Here is a 22,305-nt window from a genome sequence, read left to right as displayed (position 1 = left end):
AATGAAATTCAGATTGAGACATTTTGTGCTCAAAATTTAATACTACCAACTAAACTTGTTTCTAATATAAGTATAATTAAATTAAAATATACTTAAAATAAATTCATATTGTTAAAGTATAAAATTACGTATCTAGGTAATATATTATGTGTACCTACTGTACCTAAATAAATACTAGCTGATCCCGTGCACTTCGTTGCCCGTTAAATGTACTAAATTTATATGACTCAAACTTTGTTCAATTCGTTATTTAATAATCGGTGTATGGATTTCAAAACTTATCTTAACTTTTCCGTTACCTGGAATAAAAATTCTGATTCACAGAAGTATAATATTATCAGGTAGGCAATCTACCTGCGGTAGATCGCGGTCTTGGTGCTGTTTGTACGTAAGTTTATGATTTAACTCTAAAGTATTAAAGTTATACCAAGTTTCCATTTTTACTTAATTCCGCTAACGGTGAATATTAATATAATCAATTAATACAAAATCCTTGATTATGCTAGCAGTATATTTTTATACATATAAATAGATAGCTGAATTACCCGGCGTTGTCCAGGGAAAAAATAGCTCGGGAGGTATTCAACTATTTTATATAAAAAAAATGAGGATGAAAAAACTACTATTTTCTTATATTTTGTACATTTTTTATTTATTAATCTATATATCATCTCTGTACATATTTCTATTAAGGTTATAATACTTCTTTGTAAACAATATTTATATTATTTTTTTGCTCATTTTTTGCTGGACAGATGGCGAAACTGTCATTTCATCATCACCTCGTCGTATTCCTCTAACCCGGTAACTTTCTCAAATTTTTCATGCCCAAAACCTTCTCTGTGATGTCCTCTTTAATTTAAAAAAAATTGCAAGACGATCCAATAAGTAGTTTCGAAGCCAAACCATAACAAAGATTTCCTCTTTTGCTTGATTTCGGTTATATATATATAGATAATATAATATTAAACATAATATTATAATCTTGCTGACATTGTTGTATTCGACATGTGAAACAATCATACACATAGGTACAAATAAAATAATATGTTTAAAATATTACCTTTTTATAAACGATATTCTTCATATTATATTATAATTCATCTGAACAAATAATCACAATTACGTTTTTTGTGACATTAACCTAATCAATTATTCAGATGTACCATGTATAACATAAAGTATTAATGCATTGCTATTGCATAAACGATTACGTTTAAATGTTTAAATAGATTGTATAGTTACGCACATGGTTTAACTTATGTTAGTTATATCATGGTTACGCGAATAAATAGTTGCGTCATTATTACAATTTTTTTTTTAATACGAAAATTAATGTAAAATCATTTTTACTTTTCTCGGTTTGTTTTAAAGTGCTAAAAAATGGATTTTGAAAATTCCGATTATGATAGTGTGTCAGTCGAATTTAACTTCAGAGGAGCTGCAGCACCGTCAGCTATGGGCCCTTATCGTAATGATGTGATAAGTGATCGTCAACAAAGTATACTAAACGAACTGAGAATAAATCTATGTCAAGAAGATTTAATCTATATAAATAATCATAAAGAAGTGAGCATCAATCATATCATTTGTAGTATACTGTACAACTGTAGGCTGTAAGTGTAAATTACCAATTGGATCTGAATTTATATTTTATCATATACAATATCATAATATTATACATTATTCACATTTGATTACATAATATAAAATAATATTCATTTTTTTAACATAGTATTTTTTAAATTTAATTTCTAGTGGCAAATTTTCTATTTACATTTAGAATACAATTGTAGGTAGTTCCGTATCCAGGGATGGGTTTTTGGGCTTAAGACCCCCCCCCCCCCCAGTGGCACACACAGGATTTTTTTTCGGGGGGGGGGGGGGGGTCAAGGTAAAAATATAACACATTTTACAAATAACAAAATATTTACTTAATAATTTATTTAAGTATTAAATATATTTAATTAAAAAATTAAGAATTTACAAATTTAACTTTAATCTTTTATTTGATGATTTATTCATCTCATTAATTATATAATTTGTATTAACTTCTATATCCCTATGAATATTTAATAAAGCTAGACTATTAAGCCTATTTTGTCCCATTGTATTTCTTAAGGCGTCGTAGTGTTGAAAACGATCGTTCTCCAGTGGCTGTGGTTACTGGTAAAGTAATAAATATTTGCAGCAATTTTGAAATGATTGGGTATATTTGAGGATCACACTGAAAGTACAGGTCTGTAACAGTTTTTTTTTGTTTGAATAATATCTGACTGGTGCTTAAAACTATTTTGCCATAATTGTAATTCAGCATTCTGGGAATGCAAATATCAATTCCAATTTTATTACAATATGTTTCAACAGACTTAAATATTTTACTAAACTCTTCAATAGCATTCACACGAATGCTTTTAATGTGTTTTGAGTAACATTAGCAAAAGAAAGAGCTTGTTTTAAATCTAAACTTTCAGTTTGTAGAAGTCTACTCAGTAGTGGCACAGATATTGAAAATAGTTTAACTAAAATCATGAGTGATACTTGGAACTTAGATTGTGTTATTGAAGCTAAAAGTTGATTAGCTGTTGATGATGTATCAACATCTGTCCAAGAAGAAATTTCTTCTAGAGAAGATATAATTGCAGGCTGTAATTCATGAAATAGCATGACAGCATTATGGCGCTCTACCCATCTGGTGGGGCAAAATGATTTTAACTTTTGTGATTTTTCACCTGGAAATATCTTTGTTATTTTAGACTGGAGAATATTTAATTTTTTAGGATATCCAAAGAAATTAGAAATTGTCTGCATAGTACCCATACAATTTCTTATTTCAGAAATTTGGCAAGCAAAAGACACAGCTAAATTTAAGCAATGGTAACTACAGTGAATATATAACGCTATTGGATATTTTTTTCTTATATGAGATTGGGTACCATTAAACTTCATTTTATCATTTTAATAAATTCAAAGACCATATTATTAATAATGAAGATAAATGCAAATGACATAATTATTATTCATATATCTACCGCATTGATAATAGAATAGACTATTATATAACTGTGGTGACACGGCTCATATGTACCACATAACCAATGATAATAGGTATTACTCGATATTAAAAACTTGTACAATTTGTAAATTTTAACCTAATTTCGGGGGGGGGGGGGGTTTACAACCCCTCCCCCCTGCGTGCGCCACTGCCCCCCCCCCCAATGAAAAAAAATTCTGAGTGTAGGTTTAAACATTTCCTGATAGACAGCCTGACTGCAAATATTACAGCTTCATTTTCATTCATACGTTGCTCCTTTTTTTATTATGTTGTTTGACGCGTTTTCAATCGTACAAGCAGGTAGAAGCGATAGCGTCACTCTTGTACAATGAAATTTTGAAGAAGTCACCGAAGAACCCATACGCGCTAGCCGCCGATTATTTGAAAAATCCGCAGACTGCCGACCTGGTGGCTAACTTTAAGCGGTCTGTAGATTTCCAGTATGAGGACATTCTCAAAAAAAATAACCAACAATATGCGACAGCGGCTACGGCAGTGAAAATAGCAACTAGTGAACCTAACCTGACCACGTTGGTGACCTTGGATAAACAAACCGAAGAGACAGAAGACAATGAAACCGACATGGTGGAGGACTTACATAATTTATTGGTAGGAGATGGAGAAATCAGCTACGTAGTGGAAGAAGAGGCAGAGATGAAGGTTTTTTAAAAAGAGTAACAGTTTGTTTTTGTCTCTAGTAATATTGAATAATTTTAATTGAAAGTAGTATATATAATATATAGAATAAAAAAGCCGAATATTCAAACATTTTGGTCAATACTTCTTGCATCATGGTGATTTTATTCTATATTGTATTCGTACATCACTCAACAAATTAATATATATAACGGTAAATGACGTTAAATGGAAATTAACGTTATTCGCCGATTATTAACGTTATTGATCAAATATATAGGTAATTATCATTAAAAACTAGAGAATCACGTTAATTACCAAATATACAGGTAATTGATGTTCTAGAACAGATGTGCACGTAAGTCTCAAATATTACAATTTGAAAAATTATGTGCCTAGGTATTTTTAAAAATAGAAAAAATACATTATTATTAAATGTATTTATTGTTACAAGTTGTACTGCCATGACATTTACTGTTACATAACTTTTCAGTCTCACGACATGCACAACATTCATTGTTGCATCTAATCTTTCCATGGCAATGCTGGTACGCTTGAGAACCCACTAGCTGCTTCCCTTGGAATTAACTGTCTACCATCAGTGAATTTGATCACATTTTCCATGTCTAAAAATTTCTCTACGCATGCAGCTATTTCTTGGCGTGTGTAATTTTACTAAAGAAAACCATGCTCCGTACCTATAAAAGAAATATTAATTACTTTTAAATTTTAATGATTTATTTTTTCATTAATAATTAACATACGTAGTTTGTATAATTGGAGTGACAACTGCTAGTATATTTCATGGAGAACCATGAACTCTGCTATCAACGTCCGGTATAGTTACACGTACAATTGTGCTTATTTCAAGCTGAGGATTTTTTTTCTTTTGAAGTTTTATCGTTTTCTCTGCTTATTTTTATAAATATTTTTCGACTTTTTACAAACATTATAATATTTTCTTGACGATCATCTAAAAAAATATTTATATTTTAGTCTTATTTGTCTTAAATTTAGGATTCGGATATTTATTGTTATAAGTACCTACTAAGCTCCGAATTTTTTTCTGTGAGTTAATCTATGATTTGGTCTTCATCAGTGATTGGTTCTTTGGTTAATGTTTTTATTTATTTAGTATCAAAATTAGTTTAGCTATCACCTATTTATCATTGCTCGTTGGACGTTATTTTAAAATCAACATTTACCATACGTCCGTCCATACCATGCAGTTATTAACGTTATCTACTAGAAAATAACGATAATTCCCACATTTGTTGATAATTAACGTTAACAACCGGCGAATATCGTTATTTTCTTATATAACATCGAAAGCGATATTAAAAGTGTGTATATAATAAACTGAATACAGATTTCAAATTTTAATTACATATATTTATACTGAAATCATATACAAATACAAAATCGATAACTGGCACAACTGAATTCTTAACTTTTTTTTATTGTAAACTAAGTTTCAGAATGAATTTTATAGGTCATCAGATTTTTAGATAACCAAAACTACAAGTAAAATGTACCTACGTATTTTTAATGTAAGGTATCATTTTTTGTTTAAATATTTATATAGTATTTAAATTGAATATGAATTAATTATACCCTACATTATAATATTGGCAAGATTCTACATTATATAAGTACATAATAGAACAAATACTAAGAATGGATTGAGTATGAGATATTCCACAACCTGAACTTCACACTCGTTCTCAATTCTAAAAAAAACTTGACACAATTAATTTTACAAAAGAAACAAAATTAATCAATAATCAATCATATATTTAAAAAAAATGTATTATTTTGACTTATCTTTGTATGTAATCACTAATCATATCTTAACATTATTGTAACTGGCCTTTGCTGCCGATGTTATTTTTCGAGATTAATAAAAAAAAAAAAAATTTTTATCAAACTGTTGACTGAAGTAAAAATCTATTAACAAATCTATTTTAAAAATAACAATGATTAAAGGGTTAGAATTTATTTTTGGTTTGGTAAGTTTAAACTATAATAATTTAAAAAAAGTTTTCCTATTCCTAAACTTTATTATTGATATTTATTTATGAAGACTTTTAAAACTTCTCGAGAACGCAATTGATTAATGCCATGTTTGTACGATGGCACATTACAGTTACTTATCTATAAATCATTATATATATAAACAAAATAGACTATGCATGTAATAGTTTAAACGTCATATCAATCGATATATAACAGTTTATAGGTGACGGTATTAAAATAGAAAAAAAGCTAATTAAACTGTAAGACCTAGTTAACCTAAGTCTCATTAAACCATAGCCAATTAATGATCAATTCGAGGGCCAAATAGAAATGTAGAGTAGGTACCAAAGTTAATAATATTATTGCCTTTGTATATAAGTCGTTCATCAGCCGATAAAGTTTGATAACACGGAGAACTTTGCTCGGTCACAAGTCATGATTCAATTTAGTGATATATTGATAATATTTTATTGTGTTCAATGGCAACCAATAAATACTAATTCAGAAGCCATGGCTTGTGAATAAAGTTATTGTTGGTCAATTTCGACAGTTGCCCAATTTTTTTTTTTAATCATAATTATATGTGACTGAAAATTGCTTCCACACATCCTCACGGTGATTTTGTAATTAACTTCCTAAAATTAACCGTAACTTTTTTTTTGGTGGTGGTAAATCGTGGCGCTACGAGTGGGTGCTTCGTCCTTGCGGGACAGTCCTTCCCCTAACCGTAACTATACTAACCAGCTATGTAGTTATTGTTTCTCTTAACGTGATAGGGTTGAATAAATAATAACACAGTGAGGTTGATTTTATGTATTGAGTAACTTAAGTATACATTTTTTAAATTTACACTAACCTATCTTGCTTTATAGCTATGATACGTTTTATGACATATCGAGTTTCAAGAACTAAAATACTTAAATACATATTATATTCATTGAAATTTTATAAGTAAAAGACTCATAGGATTAGTGGAAATTGATCAGATCAAAACCCATTGATGTATCCATTGTGAACGGAAAACAAACAGAATCGTGTGTTCGATTATCACTAGATATCAAGTTTCACCCATGCTCTTTACGTACTTACTAGAAACTTCACTGCACCCCGCATGCTGTGGAATGAGAATTTTCAATAAGTGTGTGTTTTTGACACGAAAAACCTTCCCATAGTCGTTTAAAAGCACACAGCTTACTTTTTGATCAAAAGCTTGAACAAAATAGTGACGATCACAAAATAGTATAATCAAAAATAATTATATGTGTATAGTCATAGAACAACGAATCGTCTTTTGTCTAAAAATTAAATTTCTAATTAAAATCTATCTTTTTAAGCATCCAACTTGAGCCACTGATATCTATTTTTGATAAAATAATCTTAGTAATTTATTATTTCATCCGGAAAGGAAAACAATAGTATTACATTGGTATGGTAGATTCGTATATGATTGCAATTGATGCGTTGATCGAGATAAATGATTTATTAATGTATATTATAATTATTATGTAGCTTACAGACAAACTGATGAACTGCAATGCACTCGGATTTCAGAGAAAGTGTAACCATTCAACAGATCAGTCAAAAATTGTATACTTTATTAACTTAATTTCATTATTTATCGTATTATTCGTGTCATTAAATTACAATTTCCCAATTATCTAGACCAATTTTTAATTAAAAAAAGCACAAGAAATAATACAAGGCCGGTGAATGATGTATTATGTCTGGGTTGTATCGACCTATTTATGCACATGGGTGGAAAACCGTAACAATAATACAATTTTAATCTTACGAAAGAATCTTATCAGTTAATTATTTCATATTTTGTGATAATGAAAAACATATATTTAATATATTATTTATTTTTGAAAGACTTGTTTTTATATAGATATATAATTGTATTTTTTTCTTTTATGCATTTTATTTTACTACCTACCTATGTATTCAATTATTATTTAATTTGAATAAATCAACATGTATATGATAGTTATTGTTAAACCAGACATCTGTTTTACATTTATAAGTATAACTATGACTAGTTATAATACGTCTCATAACTAATTCCTAGTTTCCTAGTATAATATATTCAATTATTTTACACGACCTAATGTATTTTTGTTAAATTCATTATTTATATTGTATGAATGGTTAATGTATTATTAAAAATAATACAATTTTAATCAAATATTAGTTTTCTAATTCTTCTTATAATATAAATATATAACCGTGTATCATTATACATAAGTTATAAATACGTTTAGTTTTAACTGATTAAGTAAAGACAACATATCCGTGGCTTAATTATACACGAAAATATATTAACACGCCTACTACTGCATATATGCTTTCCTTAATAAATTCAATTTAAAAATCTTTTTATTCTAAAGAAAATCATCAACTACTTGAATGGAAGGTTTAGATTAGTTTTTAATTAATTTATCTGATTCAAAAATTTTATTTATTCCTCAAGAATGTAGAAGTCTCTTCTGAACATGTTCATGCGTGACTTTGTGAACTCAATATAAGTGAACATGTACTTATTTATGAAACATATTTTTTAGAATTAAAATCAAAATTATTAGTTTATTTGTAATGCGTGGTATTAAGCATAAGTTATAGAAACCGTGTGTACCTTAATGCATGCCTTTGCATGGATTTAATTTAAATTTAAATTAATTCATTTTAGTATAATACATAGGATTATCATTTTGTATAATACGAGTATATATAATATAGTTGATGTATTGAAACTAGAATCTAATAAGTTAAAACAGTTCAATATGTGATGTTATTATTTATTATTATTAAGTATTCTATATCTATAATTACCTCTTAAAAGTTTTAAAAGTTAATTTTTTAAATGGTTTATTACATAACAAAAATATAATTAACGAGTAAAAATGGCATAAACATCATATAATTTTAACTTTATATTATATAAAGTTAAGGTTACAAGTTGTCAGGTAGATACTTTTTTTAACAGTTGCCATTACGTGTCCCGTATTAAAATAATAATACGTTTACGGCTCACCACCATTGATAACGATATCTGGCTGAAGTCATATCTAATGACTATCTACAGACATACCGTGTTTACTGACATTTCTTGGTCGAATCGATCTACGATCATAAGTATATGCAACGTTATAAAACTTGATGTGCTGTTTTTAAAACGGTGGATTCTCGGAAAACGTTAAAGTTTATGTTATTATGTGATGTTACGTGGGACGAAACCATTTTGTTTATAAAATAATGTGTCAGCAGATAAGCAGATATTTGTCTGAATATATATATAGCACCTCATAATTCATTTGTTAGCCTTTGTTAGTGCTGGCCTTAAAAGTGTAAGTACTTTGCTCGAATTGCATATACCTGTACATGAACCGTCGAAAGATTCCACTTGTATTTTGTTTGGTGAGGATCTCTCGATATTTGTCTCGGTATACAAAATACAATAAATATTTACTTAACTATATTAATTTTGTTTACACAGTACACACTTCATATATAACTCTCGGTTACTCGTTTATCACAAATTATCGTCAAGTAAAATATCGATTAGTTGTTCTATTTATGCTTGTAATACGCATAATTTGGTTTATTAAATTAGTTTTTAATGTCAAATAACAACCACTAATATTATCATAATAGACATGTAAAATAGTATAATAGAATATTAGGATAAACTATAGGTGTATTTTGAACATGGAAATAATCAAAAGTGTAATCTGCGCAGTGCTTTATCACAAAGGTTTCAAACATGAGTCACATCCTAAATAATTTTAAATTTTATGGCACAGGTTCTAAAATTGCATGCATAGATATCGTCCTAAAATTATTTCCACGCACCTCTATGAATTCGTGAGTAGTTGTTAAAATTCCTCGTGGCGCCATTTTCAAAGACGCAGGTATTAAGCTTGCGATTGGACAGGCCCAGAAATTATCCCTCCGTTTGGCTCATAAAATATTTATATAATGTATATTATATAATACATCAAGCACCATTTGACTTATTGGCAATTACGCATAGGTCACTGTTATTTAGTCCGACAATCTTAAACTGAAGATCTTTGAAGATCCAAAGGCAATAAGCCTTTTGATTTTAAAGTTAATTTTAAATTTTACTATTTTAGACTCAAGAAAATAAAAATAAATCAAGATTTTTTGACGATTAGAAAAAATAATATATTTCTGTATACAAATAACAAGTTTAAACAAAAACTTAAGTATTAATTAACTTTAGGTATTGATAAAATAAATTAACCACCCCATTGTTACATAGTCATCTATTTTCTTTTTACAATATTTATAATTTAAATTTAAGTCCTGTTTAGCTCATTCATTAATTAATAGGTATTCAAAATACAATATTATCTTTTCTATTGACATCGTAGTTTTTAAAATTCACAATGATTTCAAAATGATTCCACCAATGTAATGATTTGAAAACCAATGCCTTTTAAACAGTATGCTTTTAATTTGTTGATATTTATAGTTATTCCATATAACACTTAGTTTTTCCTTATAATCTCCCAATTGGGTACTTATTTCACAGATTTCAAAATAAACGACAGTAAAAGTACATAGCTGATAAGATTTAAACAATTTTATGATATTTTGACGACACTGTCTTTCTCACAAATTAGCTGCGGGTATCTTCCTTTTTTTTTATAAAATAGTGTATTAGATAGACAATATTACTTGGTTAGTCAAATAATATAAAAACCAAAATAAACATTCAATCGCGTCAAAATGACTACGGCACAGATGCGGTCGGCACAGTTGCGGTCAATACCTTTTTGGTGGCACTTGCGGTCACTATTTTTTTTTACATATTTGAACTGGTTTTTACAATACTGATATAATAATAATAAAGTTAAACTTAAACTATATTAACTTTCCTTCGCACTTTTACAGGCTTAGGACTGGCAATAAATATTATTTAATATTTACTGGCGTGCTTAAAAGTTGTTTTTTTTATATATTTATTGTAAACTATTCTTATATAAATATAAAATATATAATTATTAGACGTTATAATTATTAGATTGTTATTGCCTATTAATCAAGTTTTTGTATGAAAGAAAGTATTGTTAGACATTTTTTTAAGTCTCTGTCCTCTTCATATGACTTTAATGTTTTTTTAATTCTACTTTCAAGTGTAATGTAACATTTTTTCAACATTTTTATAATTATCATCGCATTGACATTGATAACGTTGTACGTAAAAAATAGTGACCGTCAGTGCCACCAAAAAGGTATTGACCGCAACTGTGCCGACCGCATCTGTGCCGATACCGTCAAAATTAAGCTAAATTTTTAATTCAGTATTCCAGTGATAAGATCCATAGGGGTTTTTAACATTGTTTTTCTAAAATTATTTATATTTTTTGGTCATCAGCTTCTGTTTACTACAGTGTACGAAGAATATACTTATACTATATTGTAAATTCATACAATATTTTATCTACAATTTTTTTTTTTTATATATATCTAGCATCTAATCCTTGCTAAGTCGTGTACTATTGGCTATTGGTAATTATATATAAAATTAAATACCCATCATTAAATGTATTGAGCTTATTATATTAAAAAACATTGTAAAAGTGTTTTTTATTGATTTTAAATTTACCAACCAAAAATATTTGCTCATTTTTAACCAAAAAATTTTGAAACTTGGGATATGCTCTAAAATCTTGAATGATGTCTGAAGGTTTAAATGACTTCGGCTGTATAGGCATTGAATGTAGAAGATTATTAAACGCTAACACAATACTAAACACACATACTTACTTAAAGTGGCTCAAATATTTAAAAAAAAATTGTAAAAAAATTAAATTCGAATTTTAAATGATGACTAAACATTATAAGTTAATCTAGAGGGCTCTTTGACCCCTAAAACAACAAAACAGTCATTAGCTCTCAGCAATAATAGCAATTATAATTAAATTATATTTAGTTTGAGACAGTCATTAGTCCTTCCAAGTTTAAAACTCTTACTGTGTATATTTAGGCTTATACCATGTAATGTATTTATAAATATTAATTTGTAAATTTATAGCTAAGTTATACAAAATTATGTATGATATTTTATCACAATTTTCACAATGCATTTTGGATTGAAACTTAATAGAAACCTTAATATGCACTCTATTTACAGCTAGTTATATTTGACAAAAATAATCTGAGACGCGTTACGCTGATAGTATAGCTCCCAATGACTGGCCTTGAGGTCTTATTAAGCCTAGGAATTCATCCATATGTTATTAAAAACAGAGAAAAGAGAAAAATAAATAATTATGTGCATATTGGTTTGAACGGGTAGTAATAATATTTATAATATGTTTTAAGTTAGAGCCTAGAAATCTAAACGTTATAAAACTAGAACTTAAATAATAATTGGTGATAAATGATATAGCATATTATACATAAAACAAACCATGAAATACGGTATGAATATTATGACTAAAATAATAATAATGGTGATAATAATCATAATAATTCACAAAAAATCTCGCGAAGATGTTCCGACGTTCGTAATCATTCACATATTGTTTGGATATATATTATATTCAAAAAAAACCTCACCTTGCCTCACCTTGATTCAGCGATTCTGTCCACTCAGCAAAACTGCCATGGTAGCGATTTATTGAAGATGTTCCATGATCACGAATATCACACACATAACAAAAAAAAAAAGATTCCATGACTGGTCATTTTTTACGACCGTCTAACCCGGGAAAAGGAATTAGAGTGTCCGTGAATACGTGTTGTTCTATATAATATTATTAGAAATCGTAGCGAACAGCGGCTTTCGTCTATGCTTAGGGATTATCAGTTCTAACTGATAACGGCAAGGATATGACTTGATTGTATTCATGCGACGACATAGGTCATATTTAAATATATTTGAGGTTTATCCATATCATATTGTACATACTGCCACACATTTTTATATACTTATGTCATACGATTTAACTGTTCTACTAATCTTACTTACCTTGCCACGAACGCCTTGAGTATCATAAATGTACTTAGTTGTCTTATGAACCTAAGCTATATTCTTGCCATACATGTTACTCAGATTTTTGTACCTAGGTAAATGAATATTCTATAGTTATAAATAAATAATCTCGAACAATATTTAATATTATATAATATGATACTCAATACGAAATTAACAAATAAAGGTGAAATATGAAATTCAACAATTGATAAAGTTTAACATATGTCGTGTCATATGATACACATTGCAATTAGCTTGTAAGAATATGACGTGTGTTGTAAATATTATTATTTTTATATTCTTTATTCACAATGCTATTTGCATTTTTAATAATATTTTCATTTTCGAAACATCCATCAAACGCACATCAGATGGTTATTATTGGTTTTGTAGAAATAAAGTAGAGTTCACTTTAAATAATATAACGTGATTATATTATTATATTCAATTCATATTATAGGCATGTTAAAGCCTATATTATATAGTGTCTATTTCGACATAGTATTGCTAGTCAGGTCAACAAAGGGTGAGGTAGAAGTGTATATACATATAGTGCTTATTCCTGTTATTTCTTATTCAACAAAAATTCAAATATCTATATAAAGATTGAGCTGATTGGTGCATTTATACACATGAGCATTCTACACCAGATTCGTATCTTGTCACTGATATAACATATCTATTCATTTTAAATTGAGAGTAATCTTTTTTCTCTCTCTTCTATTTCATCACCTTCATAACTTCTTGATTTGTATTGTAAAACTTAGAAGTGTCTTATTTTTTTCTTCACATTTTTAGATTGCCATCATGTCATCAAATTTAAAAATAATTAAATATTATTTTTAAATAAATACATTTTTTTTTTTTTTTTGGGGGGGGGGGGGGTGGTATTTTCGAGTATTTCCGAAAGTAGTCATCATTTTTAACATAAAATCAATATTTTCATGATTTTTTCCGCTTGCACATTTTTTATGCAGTTAAATACAATATTGCTATATTTTGTTCTCATAAAACAACTCTGCTGAAGAGAATATTCCATTCTGTCGTTCTGTAAATAACTAGGATTGGTATTTTTTCGTTATATTGCGTAATTAAAAGCTTTTCAACTTCTTTAAATTCTTTTGACGTGGCAAAAGGTACTTAACGAAAAGTTGAAAAACGGTAATTGCGGTAAATCTAAAAGTGACTCAACCAAATACCTTAACAGATTTGTACATCATTCTCACATTATATTATTCTCTTTTATAGAAATAACAGTAACAATTTATGCACTGTGATTGTGAATTTTCTAAACTTTCGATGTTTAAAACTAAACTACAATATACAAAAAACCAAAACAAGGCTGAATTCTTTAATTTAATTTTTTTTTATTTAATTTAAATAACTAAAAATAGTTGTAATCACATAGTTATTTAATTTTATCAAGTATTGGCGAAATAACAACGAATTATTTAAAAATGTTGTGCATGATAATATTAAAATATAAACCCCTTATTATAATAAAGTAATAAATATAGATGGTAATAAATGAAACAGATAAGTTTATAACAATAGCTTGATAATCAATTTAAAGTTAGAGGCTCTCATTAGCTATAAGTTTTGCTATACCTATAATAAAATTGTGTAAGTTATTTGATGTAAAAAACAGGATGAAGGCGGATCAAGCCTGGTGTCAAAAACTAAATAAATATGGTTTATATGATAACACTATCATTGATTTTAGGCATAGGTGCCAAAATATTTGAGACACTTTTGTCCCATTGACATAAACAAATTGAAAAAATAGAGCGAGGCCTAACCTATTAAATCTTATGCCACCAGATAAAGTTTATCATATATGGATAAGAAGATTAGTGAAACTTTCAAGTATCTACATTAAAAAAGGAGTTATTGAAATGAAAAAAAAATACATTAACATTTTAAGGCACTTCAAGCACTACTTTATCGTTTACTTTTTTAAAATAAAAGTTAAATATTAAATAAACATATTTTCCAATACTAATAAATTATAAGATTATAATTAATGAAATGTATAATGAGCAAAGTATCCATATGTATATATCTCGACAGTCGATATATTATGTTTTCTTGCATTATCGATTTTTTTATGTTTAATTTCTATTTATTTCCATCGTTCAATTGTGAGTGTGGAAAATTAATTTATTATAACAAAACGTATTAATTGTATTTGTCTTAACAAAATAGGGTGTTATGATAATATTATTATTTATTACCTATATTCTTTTTTGTTATGAGTTATAGGTTTGTATAAGAATCAATTTTTATTCAATTTTGTATTACGATAAACTATTATATTAAAATATGCTAATAATACTATAAAATAATGTTTTAACAACTACCTAGCATTGTTTATTTTTAAAACACATTATTTGTTTGACACTTCATAATTAAATAATGTTTTGACGTCGTAGGTGAATAACGGAAAATAAATAAAATACTTATAACAAAATCCATGGACTCTATTAAAAATATTTGATCCTTTATAAGTAGGACTAATATCAAAACTTTACTTGACGCATGTTATTGAATTCAACTCGTAAAGTTCTAGGGAAAAAGTAACGCGTTTCCTCAAATATTACCATATGCTCGTAAATAGTCGTTCAATATTCGTTCTATTAGAATTTCGTTACACTGTGCATATTATATGAATATGCACTTACAGACGATGGAGCAAAAATATATTAATTAAAATAAAATAACTCGATTGGTGCGTATAAGAATTCAAATAAAAACCGTAGTTTTTTCTGACTCACTGAATCACTAACGCAAATTAATGCCGCAGTTACCTCTTCACAATTTATTACAAATACCATATACAAATAATTAATCATAATCACCAAATTTATAACAGTAATAAAACATAAAACAGTCATCGTTACTATGGTTTTGTTAAGGGTTTTCTTAACGTCCACTGAGCCTCGTATGATTTCCAATGATTTGAATACTAGCTAGTTGCTACATATATTTACTAGCATAAATTAACTAGCAGGGGGGAGGGAATCTTAACTCTCGAATTTATTTAGGTAGGTAATCTGTGAAACCGTACATAAGAAGAATAAAAACTTATAAAAAATAGGTACATATTCATAATCCTAAATTAGTTTGGTGATCTGTATATTTGTTATTTAATTTTTTAATATCAATGGTTTAACCTGTGTAAGTTACTCCATAGTTACGCCTATGAGCATATAAAGTTAAGTGCTAAATTCGCGATAATTTCCGTTATCACCGGCATGGTCACACAGTTCAATTCTTGTCTGTCGATCAAATGTTTTCACGATAGCGTGATGTGTTTATGGTAAGTACCACGAAAAAGACAAGATACGTCGTACGCTTACTGAAATGCGTGCCTATATCGTTTACAGTCCGCTCTAAGGAAAGTTTGACGGCATTTTTTTTCATTCTGAGACTCGCTGTCGGGTATCATTTTAAATCGAAGTGCCTCCTCACCAACGAATCAAATATCAGTAAATCGCATCACATCATATCAGTTAAGTATTATATGTGATCTAACATAGCTATATATCGTATAGTCAGCCGCTGACTGCAACATGGACAAATCATGTAATTTGAAACTGTTTTTATGATGCATAGATGCACTACACGAGTCACATCAATAGCTGTAGGCAGCGGAACACATCAATGCAACTGTACAAGATTCCTTATAAGTTTTTACTGCAAACATTTAATAATATTGAATAATAAATAATAAAAAAAATATTATGAATAATAATAATAATAAAACTATGAATTATTCAAGATACATAATATCATACTATTGAAGAGGTTGAAGTATAAACAAAAATATGGTTTTGATATGTACCATTATTCCTCTGAGAGTTGACAAGATAAATATTTTGGTAAATTTAGAAGTATTTATAATGTATTTATTTTATAAGTTAAGAATATTATTTAAATGTTTAAAGTATAAAAAACTATTTTTTGTATTACTATTAATTTAATAAAATGGGAGTGAGCATGATATATAGGTGTATTGAATTTGGATAGGATGTTTGTATACTATACAAATTCGATGAAAATTTACATTAATTTAAAAATAGTTACGGCTTTAAATCATTTCAATTACAAATGTAGGTTCCTCGTTTACATGAAAAGCAAGTTGGATTTCGTGTCAATTTCTACCATTAAGTTTTGAAAAAAAATATATTCTTTCTTTAATAATATAGTATAAATTCTGTATCTATTCCATTCGTATAATTTATCGAACGCATACACCCATACGAGCCACGAGGACATCTGTTTTTCGCATTGATCGTTTTTCGAATAACTATTATAAGTTTACTGAGACCAATTGTTCTTCAGAAGACCATTTTTTTTTTTAAATCAATAAAAAAAAAAAAAACATGTACCATATCTAGAATCGATATAGCATGCACTCCTCATCATGACGTGCCACGTATAGCATGTGTCAAGAATTATCACCTGTATTTTAATTTACTATGCATTTTAGAATTACTGGCTAGATTATAATTTATATGGATATTATGGGTTTGCATAATTTTTTGTCAACTAAGAGCTTTTTATTTTTTATATGGCCTTAAGTTAATAATTGTTTGGATGAGACCCCTGGATTAATTAAATAACATTTATATGTGTGACTTATTACTCGGAAGTGACCACACATTTCGCGTTGTTTATTTTTATTATTGATATCAATCTTAGTCCTGTCCTCATAATATTTTAATATGACTATACTTAACCAGTGCAACAATGTATGTATGTTTATAGCCATAAAATAGAGAGAAAGAGAGAGGGACCCAGCATTTAATATAGTTATATAGGTACTTAAATATTAATCAGTATTGAGTAGTATCAAATTACCCATTACCCCACTACGTAAAGATCACCGTGAATGACACTGAACTAAATACTTAGGCAGACACGTTTTTACGTGGTGGTCAGATTATTCCGAACACAACGTACGGCGACATCTACCGTCGAAGCCACAGCTTTCGTTCGCGGTACAAAAGAGATACGATAATAATATTCACAGAAGATAGCGCTATATCATCGAAGACTAAAATATTATTTGCCCTTTAAAGTAATGATATTATAACGACATTTTTTGCGTTAAATTAAAATGCAAATTGTTAAAAAATATAAATCTTATCTTTACCCGTTTGTTTGCTTATGTAGCTTAAGCTGTGTACGATATATCGTTGCGTATTATGATGTGGTATGTACCTACTGCAATCTGCAATATATATACATAATAATGTATTGGACTATCTTCATTCGATGTTTTGTGAAATTAATACCTTTTAAACGCGTTTAGATTTGTAAGTGTATGGACATTTTTTTTTTGTGGTGAGCGTCAACTGAAAAATAAACAATTATCGTTAGTCTCTTGTATCAGATTAAAACATCTATCTACTTTCAGTTTAGGTGCTATTGATATAAATATATCTAGGTATATCGATGATAAACAAATAAATTAATAAACAATTATTATTTATTAACATTATACTATAGCATGAAAATAATTAATTACATACCAATGACACTATTGTATAAAATATCGGATTCTATAGCTATAAAATAACTTGATATTTTATTCATTTATAGCTAATAATAATTAGAGTTATAAATTAATGATAAGTTCATCTCTTAAATTTACCCCAATTTATAATTTCGAAATGAAAGCCTAGAACCATTTCTTATAAATCGTTTATGCTTAGCTGTGTTGAAAATATTTACATTTGTGATATTTAATATTGTTTGTGATTGGTACGTTTGTTTTATTTATGGTTTAATGGACATATTGAATGCAAAAAAATGTTACTCCTTTTAAAATTGAGCATCCTTAATACATGTCATATAAAAATATATATTATGGTACGTATTATATATCATATACAATTATAAGTTCTGAATTCAATGTATTTCAATGTAAGGTTTAATCAATTTTTTTATTATATTGTATTTTTGTGAATAACTTAACCTAACCTATGTCCTATATAGTTGTTTTGAAATCGAATATTCAATTAAAATTAAAACCACTTATTAATAATATTATAACTCTTCATATTTCTTGTTTTAACAATATCTATTGTTGAATATATCAATTTTGTGTATACTTAATTTAATTCGTAATATATATTATATTTTTTCATAAAACATAATAATTATATAATACGAATGTGTTCTGAATTAAAATAACTTAAATGTAATTATTTAATACTAATCAAATTGAACAGACTAACCTAATATATGTTTTTTAGAATATGTTGAAATTAAGCGTATGCATAGGGGTGTTATAGATTTCGTTCAAAACACGATCAAAAATATATTAAAATTGGTGTACATTTCATATCAGATTGGCATAAACCACATGGCCTAAAAAACAATAAAAGCATTGGATTACACTGATTAAGTATGACTTTTCAGAGAGTCGCAGATAGTTTATTTATGATGTCTTATATTTATATCGTTGCGAATGAGCAATGTATACACATCAAATCTTATATCTATAAGAATTAAAAAAAGTCACACTTTACATAGGTAGGTACAATTCAAATCCTAATAAATCGATTTTTCAAGTTCGTTATGTGACATTAAGACGGAATTAACGAGGGCCGTTTTTCTGATAAAATCTAATTAAACTTAACTTGAACGGCTGGACGTTAATTTGCTATGTTACGTACTTGTTAGACCGAGACAATAAATATGAGTGAGGCAATATTCTTGTTGGCGTATTAACGCACATCAATAAATTCTATCACTTCGGAGCCATTTTAATTGTTGTAGACGAAACACAATTATTGTAAAAGTCCTAATATAGTATTTTTTATTTACTAGATACTGCAAGCGATCGTGAGACAACACAGCAATAAACACGTAGTTGCTTTGATATTCACCTAGGGTTGGACTAATTAGTTTTACCCTTGACGCCTGACAACTTACAATAAGCTATAAACGTCAAATCAAATTAATTATTTTAGATATCGTTCGTTATAAATTGTGTAGTACAGAGAGGTTCTCAAACTTTTCAGTCCAGGCCCCCATTTTATTTAACCCCAGACCTGAGCCCCCCTCATAAAAATAATTTCAATAGTCATGTTTAGAGTAAAAAAGTGTTAAAAACAAACAACAAATATTGATATTAATATTAATATTACAAATTTATTTTAAAATAAAATGTATTTTTTATAAAATATTTTAATTAATAGGCCAATTTTAATTAAATTAAAAATTATTTTTTCTACCAATGCAATGTTGATTTTTAAAATTGTCTTGCGCCACCCTGGAGGGTCGCGCCCCACACTTTGAGAACCTCTAGTGTAGTAAAACCCTTGGCCATTTGGTCAGTATATACATACATATATATGTATAATGTATATATATATATATATATGTCTTAAGGGTATACAGGAGTGAATGGCATACACTTCTCCATAAAACCATTTTCTACCTGAGGTAAAACTCGTAGAATAAAATTATGCTGTAAATTATATTTTTATTAGTTGTCATCGTTATTATTTTTTTTATTTTAGTTTTTTGAATAATTAAAGTATAAACAATAAACATATATTTTCACATACTTAAGAAAAATATTATTACTGAATTTATGAGAAATTAATTAATAATACCATTGATTGTAATCAACGGTTAAACATAAATATTAATTGAAGTTTATATAAGCGGAGTACCTCACAGACATTTTAACAGGGGGCTGTGCTATTCCATACTGAAATATTTCTTACGGCACCCTAACAGGTAATAGAACCGTTCTATATTTGAGAGCTCGGTAGAGTTCATTACGCGTACTGTAAAACGATCACGAAAAACAGGCCACCTCGACAATTCTCCGTCAAACGACGGCAATGGAATTTCCGGTAGACGTGATGACCGTTGAATAATGGGTGGGACGGCATCTGGCGTCTTAGGCGGTGTTAAAGCTTCAGCAACAGATATGGAATCATTGACAAGACGACGAATTTCCGTCGGAAGTAGTTCGCTATATTTCGCGTATGTGCCCAACGAGACCATACAAACAAGAATTAGGCTATCCTCCGATTTAATAAATTGCGTCCAAAAGCTATTTAAATTGCGAGCGGCTACTAAGAATTTTGGAACCACATCGCTGTTAGTGGATGCCTTCACAGACAAAGAATGAATCGAATGAATACTTGCATTCGCAATATCCCGTTTAAATGCGGCTTTTATTCGACGTGGGTCTACTCACTCTTGTTCTTTAGTTTCTTTAACCTCTTCAGCGTCAGGCATAATGGTAGGGATAGGAAACGAAACAGTAAAATGAGGGAGTACCTAATCTGTTATTAACTAACGTGTATGTTCGCCTCAAGAGTGAATGAGAACAAATCTAAATATTTCAACAAGTTATACAACAACCAGTGTCTATCATTGATAGGTAAAATAATATTGCACCACACCAAATATAATTCAAAGTATAAGTTTATTAACAGAACGCTACTAAATGTTGTGGTTATAACCACGCTCTGCTACCAAATGTTGCGCCATAGACTCCTACCGTGAGGCGGTTAATCTAACAACTCGCGTTGGCTATTAAACTTGTGGGTATGTGGAACAAAAATATAAATACTAATGTTTTGATCATATGAAAGTAACATGTATTGTGTTGTATTAATGACAGAATAAAACGAACACAATAACTTATATTATAAAATAATATTCTACGCGCAGTACAAGGCAGTCAGAATGACAATATGATAATAACAATAAATACAGTATTCAACATCGATTATAAACAATAACAATAATAACAAGGTGATACGACCGTGAACTTGATTATGTGGAGGCGGCGGCTTTCGTGATATCAACGTACGGGCGGTCCGGCGGCGAGGTATCAGCACTCTCGGCAACGTTGAAGACGGCAATGATATATCAGACCCATCGATCGACGTGACGTAACACCGTCCAGCACCAACGTACAAAGTTCACCATTGGCGGCACGGTACAACGAATACCGATTTACAAAAAAATAGTTATTGTCGTTACGGACAGCGACGTTCAGGACGAGAACGGAGAACCGTAATACACGGCCGTGGAACAGCGCACAACAACAGTAAGGAAAAGTCAATTTGTATCCCGTTGTACGAAGCTTCAATGAACGTTAACAAAGAACGCGGAACGACAGACGCGTACACCAGTCGTGCAGGTCCGGACTTCCGGAGCATAACTAACTGCTTGCTGGACGATGAACGCCACACAGTACTGGCGACACAGCCAAACAATAGCGATAATCGCCGCTGACCGGCCGTCAGGACCAAAGTCCACGGGTAATCACGGCCGAGTTCACGCGCACTCGAAAACCGGTTAAAACGGCGGCGACGACGATAGTTATAATCTCCAACACCATTCATATACATTAACTCTTAAAAAACCCTTTGAAAATTTTATTTTTATTTATAGAAGTACATACCTACTCGAAAAAATACTCTTGTTTGAGATAATAATTTTAAAACACAAAAACTTAAATACCTAATGATAATCCAAATCTACTGATTCAAAAATTATACTCATTATCAATTCTCTATAATTCTCGTTAACGTCTGAGCTTTAAAAGCTT

General features: G+C 29.0%; 2 protein-coding genes and 2 long non-coding RNA genes across 6 annotated transcripts in view; 2 read left to right on the top strand and 2 right to left on the bottom strand.

Moving 5' to 3' along the window:
• dcma (syntaxin-like domain-containing protein decima) overlaps positions 1–22,305 on the top strand; it is a 235,156-nt gene that overhangs the window by 91,083 nt on the left and 121,768 nt on the right. The window lies entirely within an intron of this gene.
• Positions 1,305–3,823, top strand: LOC107163576 (uncharacterized). The gene is made up of 2 exons (XM_089221410.1): positions 1,305–1,569; positions 3,356–3,823. The coding sequence occupies exons 1-2, from the start codon at positions 1,384–1,386 to the stop codon at positions 3,722–3,724; spliced, it is 555 nt and encodes a 184-aa protein (XP_089077536.1). The 5' UTR covers positions 1,305–1,383; the 3' UTR covers positions 3,725–3,823.
• Positions 2,058–12,442, bottom strand: LOC149058214 (uncharacterized). Of its 2 annotated transcripts, none has more exons than XR_016190562.1 (2): positions 12,306–12,442; positions 2,058–2,241 (listed from the first exon to the last, which is right to left on the bottom strand). It is a non-coding gene; the product is annotated as an uncharacterized LOC149058214 (long non-coding RNA). The 2 variants fall into 2 exon arrangements; XR_016190563.1 differs by having other exon boundaries at positions 12,296–12,439.
• LOC149058215 (uncharacterized) lies at positions 4,117–7,650 on the bottom strand. Of its 2 annotated transcripts, XR_016190565.1 has the most exons (3): positions 4,736–7,650; positions 4,456–4,664; positions 4,117–4,389 (listed from the first exon to the last, which is right to left on the bottom strand). It is a non-coding gene; the product is annotated as an uncharacterized LOC149058215 (long non-coding RNA). The 2 variants fall into 2 exon arrangements; XR_016190564.1 differs by having other exon boundaries at positions 4,456–7,650.

This window comes from Diuraphis noxia, unplaced genomic scaffold (assembly GCF_037042655.1).
Source record: "Diuraphis noxia isolate RWA-SAM2 unplaced genomic scaffold, SU_Dnox_SAM2 contig0002, whole genome shotgun sequence".
Taxonomy (NCBI): Eukaryota; Metazoa; Arthropoda; class Insecta; order Hemiptera; family Aphididae; genus Diuraphis; species Diuraphis noxia.
This window is presented reverse-complemented; position numbering and strand designations above follow the sequence as displayed.

What these genes read in the sequence shown, in the direction of transcription:
- LOC107163576 (XM_089221410.1), top strand. Translation starts at nt 1,384, where the DNA reads ATGGATTTTGAAAATTCCGATTATGATAGTGTGTCAGTCGAATTTAAC. An exon ending in ATATAAATAATCATAAAGAA is followed by an intron (nt 1,570 to 3,355) that starts GTGAGCATCAAT and finishes TCGTACAAGCAG; the next exon opens with GTAGAAGCGATAGCGTCACT.